The 11,146-nt window shown below is 37.2% G+C and overlaps 1 protein-coding gene across 6 annotated transcripts in view; it reads left to right on the forward strand.

Moving 5' to 3' along the window:
* Positions 1-6,388, forward strand: part of ATL2 (atlastin GTPase 2) — a 62,743-nt gene extending 56,355 nt beyond the window's left edge. For 4 of the 6 annotated variants that reach the window (XM_060309225.1, XM_030857900.2, XM_060309223.1 and 1 more), the window contains 5 exons: positions 505-561; positions 1,797-1,868; positions 2,551-2,982; positions 4,525-4,539; positions 4,637-6,388. In XM_060309225.1, the coding sequence (XP_060165208.1) occupies positions 505-561; positions 1,797-1,868; positions 2,551-2,982; positions 4,525-4,539; positions 4,637-4,744 (684 nt within the window). In that variant the 3' untranslated portion in view covers positions 4,745-6,388. The remainder of the gene's footprint in view (positions 1-504; positions 562-1,796; positions 1,869-2,550; positions 2,983-4,524; positions 4,540-4,636) is intronic. The other 2 variants (XR_009566135.1, XM_030857896.2) reach the window with 2 other exon arrangements.
* Positions 6,389-11,146: the final 4,758 nt, after the last annotated feature.

Raw genomic sequence — 11,146 nt, forward strand, 5'->3', positions numbered from 1 at the left:
GAGTCAGTAGAAAGTTGAGGTGAAAGATTCCTATATAGAACTTACTTAAAAACGTTCATCTTTCTTTCTTACTCTTAAACCACAAATTCAGTAATTTTTTTTCCCTTGAACTGAAGTATATTTTAAGCTGGTCAAAGTAAAATACTGAGTTAAAATATTTTCTTACATATTTATTTGAAATGTTGGCATTAGGGGAGAATTATGGATTTCTTTTCATAAAGTAGATGGCATTTTATATATAACTTTTAAATATGAGACATAATTTTTATGCCAAGTTGGAGTTATATTTAGAGACATTTCTCTAGGATATTATTTAGCAACATACACACTTAATAATGTTGAGAATAGGGTTAACTCTGTTGGAATGAGAGTATATGATTTTTAAAGCCTAGACTTTTCTTATAATAGTGTGAATCATTTTTCTATTTAATGATTTTTCTTTCTTTGGGGATGTGGAGCCAACTTGCATAACCTATGAATATAATGAGTCTTCTGTATTTTTAGGCTTACATTAAAATTTATCAAGGAGAGGAACTTCCACATCCAAAGTCCATGCTTCAGGTAGTGTGTGTGTTGTACATACATTTATTTACGAAGGAGAAAAAAAAATCTTTGCTTTAGAGATAAATGCTGGAAATGGGGTAGTGTTTCTTTCCATGCGAATACATTTTAGATACTTAAGGCATGGGTCCTGAAGTTTTAATGGGTTTTTGTAACTACAGGTTGCACACCTTGCACACCAGAAGTGAGGGTCCTCGGTGCCTTCTCTTCAGTTGCTCAAAAAGTGTAGGAGAATTTCTGCTTCAGAAGATAGCTTCATATGGGCCTTGCCAAACCAAGAGCCTTGCTTCTGCTTTCTGAGTCTTCGACAATGAATGTTGTTTGAAATAAGGCTTATTTTCTCTTGATGTTAATGATTCACGTCTGGTTCTAGTGAATATAGATTTTGTTTTTATTTTTTTAAAAAAGGTGTTCTTTAGGGACAATGTTATTTTAACCTAATTCATTTTTTTTAAATTAATTAATTTATTTATTTATTTTTGGCTGTGTTGGGTCTTCGTTTCTGTGCGAGGGCTTTCTCTAGTTGTGGCAAGCGAAGACCACTCTTCATCGCGGTGCACGGGCCTCTCACTATCGTGGCCTCTCTTGTTGTGGAGCACAGGCTCCAGACGCGCAGGCTAAGTAGTTGTGGCTCACGGGCCTAGTTGGTCCGTGGCATGTGGGATCTTCCCAGACCAAGGCTCGAACCCGTGTCCCCTGCATTGGCAGGCGGACTCTTAACCACTGCGCCACCAGGGAAGCCCAACCTAATTCATTTTTTAAAAAATTTGCTACTTTGGGCAGTTTCTCAGTTTTATAGTGGATTAAACTGTTTTTTCATAAAACCCATCCAATAAGCAGTTTTGTGGATTTAAAAATGTATCTTGTGTGTAATACTGATTATGAGAGAGAGGACCATATGAGTAATTCTTGATTCTTTGCACCTGGGAACTTGACACATTTTAGGGTTGTATATGTTTAATTTTCTATAATTTCCTGGGCATATGTGGTATTTTCTACAAACCCACTTTAACAAACCTAAGCAAAACAAGATTAAGCAGGTAGTCCTATTAGAAGCAATTATTATGTCCTTTATACTGGTGTTTCCTTCAATTAGAAAGGGAAACTGGAAGTTGATAATATTTTCTCTGATTCATTTTCAGACTTGGTCATTGTACATAATTTATTGTCTTAATCAGAATTTATAGTTATCAGGTATTTCACATAAAATTGGCACATTTTATTTTATTTCTTAGGCAACAGCTGAAGCTAATAATCTTGCTGCAGTAGCAGGAGCAAGAGAGATCTATTGCAAAAGTATGGAGCAGGTTTGTAACTAAAATCTAAATTTGACACTAGAGTAAGATAGAAGATTTTTATATTTAAAATAATTGAACCAATTTGTGCTCCTTTTACATTGTCATGTTACATCATTCCCAAATTTCCCTTTATCATCTCTGCTGGAAATAAACTAAGAATATAATTCCCATGGTTAGAGTGCAGGATATGGGTAGTAAGTTATTACATAGACCACACTGAAATATTTTCCGACACATGATTCAGAGTGCTGTTATTAGTAGCTTCTGACGCAAGCAACATCAGCTTAAGGGCAATAGCAGCTTCTTTGCTAAGCTTGCTAACTCAAACATTAAAGTACCTTTTTTATGTTATCTTTTACCCACTTTCTTGCCAGCAGTCTTTTGTACTCTTTTGGTGTATTGCTGGGTCAGGTGAAGTCAGGTACAGATTGCAGTGTAATTCTTTTTGTCTTTATTGGTATATAATTAATACCAATATAATTAATTTTGGAAAGTTTATTTTGCTTGAGTCAGTTAAACATATAAGAAATAAGTAGGTTATGATAATGTGTGAAGTATTATGAACAGATGTAAAACTAAACCATGTAGGTGGTTTGACTTTTTGAGATTAAAAATTATGATCAGGGAATTTCTTTCAAGTGTGAATTATTTCCAGCATGTAATCTGTCCTAATGTAACCCTGCCTTTACAGGTATGTGGTGGGGACAAGCCTTACATTGCACCTTCAGATCTGGAGCGAAGACACCTGAATCTCAAGGAAGTGGCAATTAAACAGTTCTGTTCAGTAAAAAAAATGGGTGGAGATGAATTCTGCCGTCGTTATCAGGACCAGCTTGAGGCTGAAATAGAAGAAACCTATGCAAATTTTATAAAGCACAATGATGGCAAAAATATCTTCTATGCTGCTCGTACCCCTGCCACACTATTTGCAGTCATGTTTGCTATGTATATAATCTCAGGACTGACTGGCTTCGTTGGCCTAAACTCTATAGCCGTCTTGTGTAACCTTGTCATGGGGTTAGCACTGACGTCTCTTTGTACTTGGGCATATGTTAAATACTCTGGGGAGTTCAGAGAAATTGGAACAATGATTGATCAGATTGCTGAAACACTATGGGAACAGGTTGGTATCTGTCTTTTGGTTTTTCAGTGACTAATCTTATCCCTGTGACTCCCCACCCCTCCTTCCAGTCCCCCATTCCCCACCCCCAGTATTTGCACACCTACTTTTCCTTTATCTGGAGAATGGTAAAAGGATAGTTTCCTTTTTGTTTAGATGCATAATTTGAATATAAAGTATGAACTGGTTTTTTTTCCCCTTTAAAGTTGTAATTATAGTGTGCTTTGGTTGGCTTACATCTGTAATATCCTTTGGATAGATTCTTAGTCATAGGCCTGATTATACTAGACAAGTGGGCAGGGCCAGAGTCTTTAAGGATTTTTTTTTTAAGAAAAGAAAATATAATTAGTGCAAGAGTTATGAAGGTAAGGAAAGAAGTTTGGAAGTGTAATTCTTTTGCTTTAGGAAAGCAAAAGAAGTTTCTTACTAATATTGGCAAGAACCAAGGCATGCTTATATTCCAGGAAAAATATTGTGTCTTCATTGCCTTCCATGAAGTTAGTAGTGATTTACTGATGTACTACAAGGAACAATCTTATAGGGAATTCTTTACATCAAAGAAACTTTGTTTGACCTCTATACTGTGGAAATACTAATGAACAAAGCAAAGCACCACAAACAGAGAACCAGCTTTTCTTAATCATAATCCGTTATCTCAACCAGAATTCAAATCATGATTTTTTACCTCAAACCAGAATTCAAAGTTGGGCCTGACAAGTATCTACTAAGGAAAGCCTTGTTGTATATCAGCCAACTGTTGTCTGGAATTGCCTGTGTTCAGAAAATTTCATTTAAGGATGTTGTCATTAAAATGATCATCGTGAAATACTTGAGCATCATGTCAAGGACCAGAATGAAAACTACAGTTATTACCGATGGACAGTTATAAAAGGTGTTTTCAGATACCATTTCTGGGCTGATGAAGTATTGGGCTTATTTGAAGATCTAAGATATGCAGGTCCATGTTGGTTTGGCTTTAAATTCAAAGACTGAAGTTGATTGGATGTTGACTTTTCTATTAATAATGTCATTATTATTTTATACAGTGACCCACTATATTAATTTGGATTTTATATTTCTTCTTTATAGAAATGCTCTATTTATTCAGATCTGATTTGGAAGCTTGTGTCTGGATATTTGTAAAATTTAAATTTTTATATCAAAAATAATCTCATTCTTTATATTCCTTTGATATCTTCTGACCGAAGATGGATTAAAAGCTATCACAACCTCAAAAAAAAAAAAAGCTATCACAATGTCACTTAAAATATTACCTACTTTAAAAATGTTGGACCATTACTAATTTTGTGCAACATGAATTTCGATAGTTGTACATTGTCTTCTTTTGAAAAGCACTCATCTCCCATGCAGCATTGATTCTAGGAGTTTAGAAGTGCCATTATTACAAAACAAGTGAATGGAAGAATCTAAAGTGTGTAAAATTATTTTCAGTATAGTTGAGGTAAGATGATCACTAGTCAGAAGATCTGTGCTGTGTCAACACTTGTCTAAATTTTTTTGCATTTCTCTTTTCTTTTGCTTCAGAGGAGTCCCAGGAAGGTGAGAAACCTACAAAGTCTCAAATTCTTGTAGTCTTAAGTTCTTTAACTTCAAGGCACTCTGAGTCATTCTCCTAACGAATCACTCCATGTTTTAGGTGTTTTCCAAACTGTTTGAAGTTACTAGACGTCGAATGGTTCATCGTGCTCTTTCATCAGCACAGCGACAGAGACTGTCATCCAACAATAACAAGAAGAAAAATTAGACAGTATTTTTAACTTTTTTCTCTATCCGAAGTGTTCACACTTACACATGTAGGACAATAAGCAGGACCGTCTGGGCCGGTCTGCATAAATGCTGTATACATACCAGATTTGATGCTGCATATAGGGTATGGAATTGCACATCCATCTCATAGGAATTGTAAATGGTTTGAATAGGAGGAAAGTAATTTTTGTTGCATTATAAAATGTCTAACTGCATTATTTGTAGCATCATAACTTTTTTTGGGAGAAGCACCTTTTTATTTCCCACATTCCTGGTTATTTTCTTCATTGCTTTGAATTGAATTTTTATATATTTTTATATGTAACTCTTTTTTTACCTCATGTTTTTATTTGTTTTGCACATTTCTCATACCACAGGTATTGAAGCCCCTGGGTGATAATTTGATGGAGGAAAACATAAGGCAGTCTGTAACAAACTCTATCAAAGCAGGCCTGACTGACCAGGTGTCTCATCATGCCAGATTAAAGACAGACTGACAGTTCATCTCCTCATGGACTCCACTCTTTCTTTTTTTCATGCTTGCTGTACAATGAGAACTCAAATAAAAATAAACCAAAGTTTACAATCAACTGTAGAAGTAGTTTAGATAACTGGCTTCACAGATGGCTGCCACAGAGTGTGAAATTGTTTGTTGGTTTTAAGCATTCTGTTCATGGCTCCTAAGGCATGAAGACTGGCTGAGGAGCATTAGTTTTCATGCACACTTGTACCATGTTTAATTCTTTTTTTCCCCTTTTTACTTAATCTAATGTTAGTGAAATTTGTCTTATGTAAAGGATATTTCAGGGAAATATTTTAAGAAATCTATTTAGAGTCTCTTTAACACAGTGTCCCATTGAAATTTTAATTTTTAGAGAAGTTATGAATCACTGTATCAAGAATCAGATTGGAATGACAATGAAGCCTTTATTGAGCCACGACATTAAAAGTATATATTGCTTTACTGCCTTCAATACCAGTATTACATAAATGCATGTATCAGAAACTTCACAGAAATTACATGACAACTCTTGTAGCTAAGAAAGTGATTCTGAGGTGTACATTTGTCTTGCCTTTTTAAATTTATAAACCTGCCCTAAAAGGAGATGCATATCTGGGAAACTGAACTGTCTTTATGCAGTTTAGCCTTCATGTACATAAAATATGCCGTTAATTTATTGGGGGAGAAATTCCATCCAAAAATGTTGCCTACAGCTATGAGTTAAGAGTGTCTATACAGTGTGTAGCTTTTATTTTCTAAAATCACAGGTAGGGCATGTATATGAATTATAAATATATAAATACGATTTTGTATTAAAAGTTTTGTAGTTTATGACAAAATCTGGTTCTGTGGTAGGCTAATGAGTACAGTCCCTGTGAAGGAATGTTTGTGGCTCATGTCAGTGTGTGAATGCATAGACAATTTGAAGTTTTTGATATATTTGTGATATTTATCTTCTTGAGCACTGCAGTCTCACCACCCTCCCCCCACCCCCTCCCCCCAGGGGAATTCAATGGGAATGTTTATTGTGACTTTGTCCTCTGTTGCATTTTAAAGTTCCTTCCTGTAATTTATTTTCAGTACATAATTAAAAATTTGTATATATAAAATGGAACTTGTGATTTTTTTTTTTTAAGGAATTCTTCAAATATGTATTCCATTACATAAACCTATTTGTTTATACTGAAAAGAGCATGAGTGGGAAACACCCAAGTGAGAGCTGTAAGGTATCGTACCTCATACCTCGAATCTAAGCTTGTAAAAAGTTATTTTTCTGTGTCTGTCTCTGTTAGGGAAAACTTGTTGTGATTAGCCTAGGGGATTTATTAATTTTGTTTCTCTCTTTTTTGTGGTGTACGTAAGGCTAACATTCTGTAATACTTTTGTAGCCTTCTCTATGAACACCTATTAAAGCGTCTAGTTTGGTTTTTAAGTGAAGAGAACTCAGATGTTGAGTTGCATGGCCGAAAGCTCTAAATTTACTTTGGTTGATATATCCGCCTCCTGCTTCAGATCCTGTTTTTATATGGATTGTATTTGTTTCCATCTGTATTAAACTGCTACCAACTCATCTGTTCTTAAACAGAATCCACCTGAAATGTGTCTCTTTTTATTTCTTTTACCACCCTGTTTTATGAATGCCGTAGACTGTTTTTATGAATGGAAAAAATAAAAAGTTTGTTGTATAATAGCAATTCTTCTGAAATTAAAGACAGGTTGGTTATTTATTTATTTTTAAGCAAAAGTGCTGTGAAATCTAAACCATTGGATTTCTTAGTATTTCTTGTTGGAAAGAGTGTTTTCCCCAAAGATACAATTCTATAAAGGATTCTAAGAAAGTACTTTGGTTTCAGCTGGAAGACTCTGAATATTGCTACACAGGAAGCAATAAAAGGGAATAAAGACAAACTCAAAACTGTTTGCTGAAATAAGTTTTGTGTTAGTATATTTTCTGTGGTATAATTTTTTAGTAATTTATATTATAAGGTAGGTTTTTAAAAAAGAAACCCAATAACAAACAGTCTATCTTCCTAATTAAGACATAAATAATTTACTTTTGTGGAAGGGACAGTCATTTGTGACCCTACTATTGAGTATGCCTTGTATGTCTCTCATGAAGATAGCTAGTCATCCTTGCTTCACTGAACGTATTCTACTTGTGAAGGTGAAGAGCAGTATTTAATTTTTGAGGGTTATATTTTCGATGAACTTTGAGCAGGGCTTCCTTTAGTTATTTTACTCCCACAATTGGGCTAGCTACTAGGGACTTGACCTTGCTGTAGGCGTGAGTGCTGCTGGTGTTAGTTACATTGTTTCATTATTGTGGGATTAAAAAAATTGTTTTTTGGTCTTAACTTGGTTAAGAACCTATTAAAATATACCATGAAATTTCAGAAAACACTGACGTTGCTGTTAGTGGTCCACTGAGGTCAAACGGCCTTACGGAAAGCTTTCTGATGAGCTGCTTCTCTGCTAGTGCGGGTTGCTTGGGTCTGTTGCACACACTTTTAGGTTTCAGCAGCTTCATTCCTGGCTTGAATTTTCCCGTACTTTGACCATAATTGATCTGTGCACCTAAATGTTTTTCCATTTGTGTCCTGGTTGTGGGGTGATGGTGAGAACCAGCTTGGAGAGCTGGCAGCTGTTCCAGGCAGCCATCTTACTTGGCCAGAGTTTACTAATCAAATGACTGTCTTACTTGGATTCAGTCTGGAGCCTCTGTCAGAGAGAATCCTTCCACTTGGCTTTTGGGCAAACAAAGCTACATTAGAGCTTTCCCAAGCAGGACAGAGAAATGCCACCTTCTCTACCTAAGTCTTCTATCAGATCCTAGGAATTTTTCTCTCCAGATTTGCAGTTTGCTGGAATTTAGGCTGAAGAATTGATCTACCCTTGACATACTTGAGTGCGATACAGCTCCTATCATGTTCTCTTTAGGTTTGTGACGTTTTCGATTCTTCAGTGCCAAAGCTAGCAGTTGACCAGGTCAAAAGTGCCTAAAGATTGTAAAAAAGCTTAGGAGAAGAGGGGATCATAGCCTTTGCATAGCTCAGTCAAGCACTTAAATATACATTAGCACTTTTTGTACAACAGTCGTGTGGTAGGAAACCACTTTATCAAAAAAGGTGTCTCAGGTATCTCAGGCTTGCAAACCAGCATTCTGCAACTCCACACCTCCAAGGGTTTGAGTCAGTGGAAGGTTTCAGACACAGATGAGTAACATTCCTAACTCAAAGCTCTGTCTTAGCTGCATTCTGAAAAGTACTAAATGTGGAGAAAAAAGATTCTGTTAATACTGAAACAAGGTGAAAATTACCCATAATACTACATTAAAAACACAAGTCACATGAGGCAAGAAGTGAAAATCTTCCGGTCCTTTTGATACACCCCAGAGGTAACCGTATATTTGGTGTGTGTGCTGTGGAAATCTTTCCCTGTGCTTATTGACACGTCACTATACTGCATAAAACATACTCAATTTTTATTTTACACAAAAATAGAATTACCCTGTACGTGATATATTTTTTTCATATAACTGACATTCTAGGCCATTAAGTAATTCTTTAATGCTCACATGGTTGCTTTGACCCTTCTGAGGGTAAGAGGGGTTTTGAGGAGAGAGCACTAGACCTTGGATCTCTGCTAACAGTTTCCTTACTTTTTATGACAATTCCTGCCCTCTCACAGGATTGGTGAGAGAATCAAATATGAAAAGAAGCAAGTAGCATAGAAAATTTGTACTCAGTTTTGCTTGTCTTGAGTCTCCATCTGCTGGCTCTATTTGGCCAATAGTCTGTCTGATAACTACTTCCTGAAGCTTGTCCGTAACGATTTTTTTTTTTTTTTTTTTTTTTTGGTGGGGCATGGGAGTAATTTGGGCTGTTATTTAAATAAGTTATTTTTAAGCTTTCTGACAAATACGTTTATATGGCAAACAACACGGTCATTGTGGAGGAAAATGGGTCTATAGCTACTGACAGAGCAAGCAAGAAAGGTCATCTAAAATGGCATAGTTTAGATTTCCCAAACACAAAACGTGAAGACTCCGTAAACACTTATGTAACCTAGAACTGGAAGAATACTTGAATTTCAACTCCAGGAAAAGGAGATGGACCTTGGAGTTAAAACGGAACTTTGTTCCCAGCACCACCACTTCCAAGCTTTGTGAACTTGGGCAAACGCTTAGGTAACAGCTGAGCCTCACCTTCTTCATCTATAAAATGGAGATAATACCTACCTCTCAGGGTTGTGAGGAGGATGAGATGAAAACACATATCAACATCCTGGTAGACATTCTTCTGAATCCCTTTTATGGGGATGATACTTGTGAAACGTGCATCTATCCTTCCAAACCATACGTACTTAATTTTACACCCTTTGCTTCCTGAAGAGAAAAAACATGATGAATCTTGGAGGGTGGTGGTCATTGTTATTTTGTCTATGGAGAAAAGCAGTATCAGTAAGTTCTTTTTTCCTCAACTGGATTAAGCTCCTTGGAAAGAAGAAACCATACTTCATGCATCTTTTAATCTTTCATATTATCTAGTATTTTTGTATATGGTAAATGCTCAGTTTTTTTTTTTTTTTTTTAATGAAAGCTTCTTTCTTTCTTTATGGCTGTGTTGGGTCTTAGTTTCTGTGCGAGGGCTTTCTCTAGTTGTGGTGAGCGGGGGCCACTCTTCATCGCGGTGCGCGGGCCTCTCACTGTCACGGCCTCTCCCTTTGTGGAACACAAGCTCCAAATGCGCGGGCTCAGTGGCCATGGCTCACGGGCCCGGCCGCTCCGCGGCACGTGGGATCTTCCCGGACCAGGGCTCGAACCCGTGACCCCTGCGTTGGCAGGCAGATTCCCAACCACTGCACCACAAGGGAAGCCCTCAGAGTATTTTAACATGGGCTGGACTGTTCAACTTCATCCCCTTCACCCACCTTCTGTCCGCTATACATGAGCGAGGTGGTTACGTGGCAGCTATGGGCCCGAAAGTATCAATGTTTTGCATTATTTCCCCTTGGCCTCAAGATGCGAAGGAACATGATCAATAAGTAAAAAGTATCTGCTATAATAACTTTGGGGTAGAGTGAGGTTAGGTTACCCTTAAGGATTTGGATTATCTTTAGAACTTTAGTATTTGATCTAATGCAGCTTAAGTATCTGCTCTTAAGTCCTTAACAGAATTGGGTTTATAGACCTGTGCAGTAAGGAGATAAGGGTTTTTATATACATCGAGTATCTCTAGAAATGCTAGCACTGCTTAGAACAGAGGAGAGAGCAGTTCTTCCAGGGAGGATTGAAGGTTTTACAGGAGGCAAAACCCCCAAACTAAGACATTTAGCATCTAAACGAAATACCGCCAATGCTGGTGTAATAATAACCTTGGGGTGGGTATTTTAATGTCCGTTTTGATAGAGGAGTCATCTGAGGCTCACAGAGGTTAGCCACTTTATTTTTTTTGGTGAGAAGATAAAGGGTCTTTGTTTTTATTTCCACTGCCTCCGAGCAGGCTTATTCCATTTAGAGTATTACTTCTCTCCCCTTCTAGGGCACTGCATCAGAGCATGAGGGACAGAACAAAGAACCAGCCAAGAAGAAAAGGAAAAAGAAGTGAAATGCCTAAGTTAATGTGAACTTTGGGGCTTCTGCTTGCTTTTTACCCAACAAGCAACAATGCCCCCTTGTCCGACAGCCCGCACCAACGTTGGCATCTTGGTTCTGAACTCAATTGCACGGTCAATTAGAGGCAATCATTCTTGGCAAGTCCTGCTACTGAAAAATGGCTGGCCTTAGGCAAGCCCTTTTGTAAAAAGCACGGCTGAAAGCCTGAGCTTAGGAGCCTGCACCGCCCCGATGAAACTCCACGGGAGCAAATACAGAGCCTCCAGGCAGAGCTACCATCCAGG

The sequence above is a fragment of the Globicephala melas genome, chromosome 12 (genome assembly GCF_963455315.2).
Source record: "Globicephala melas chromosome 12, mGloMel1.2, whole genome shotgun sequence".
In the NCBI taxonomy this organism is placed as follows: Eukaryota; Metazoa; Chordata; class Mammalia; order Artiodactyla; family Delphinidae; genus Globicephala; species Globicephala melas.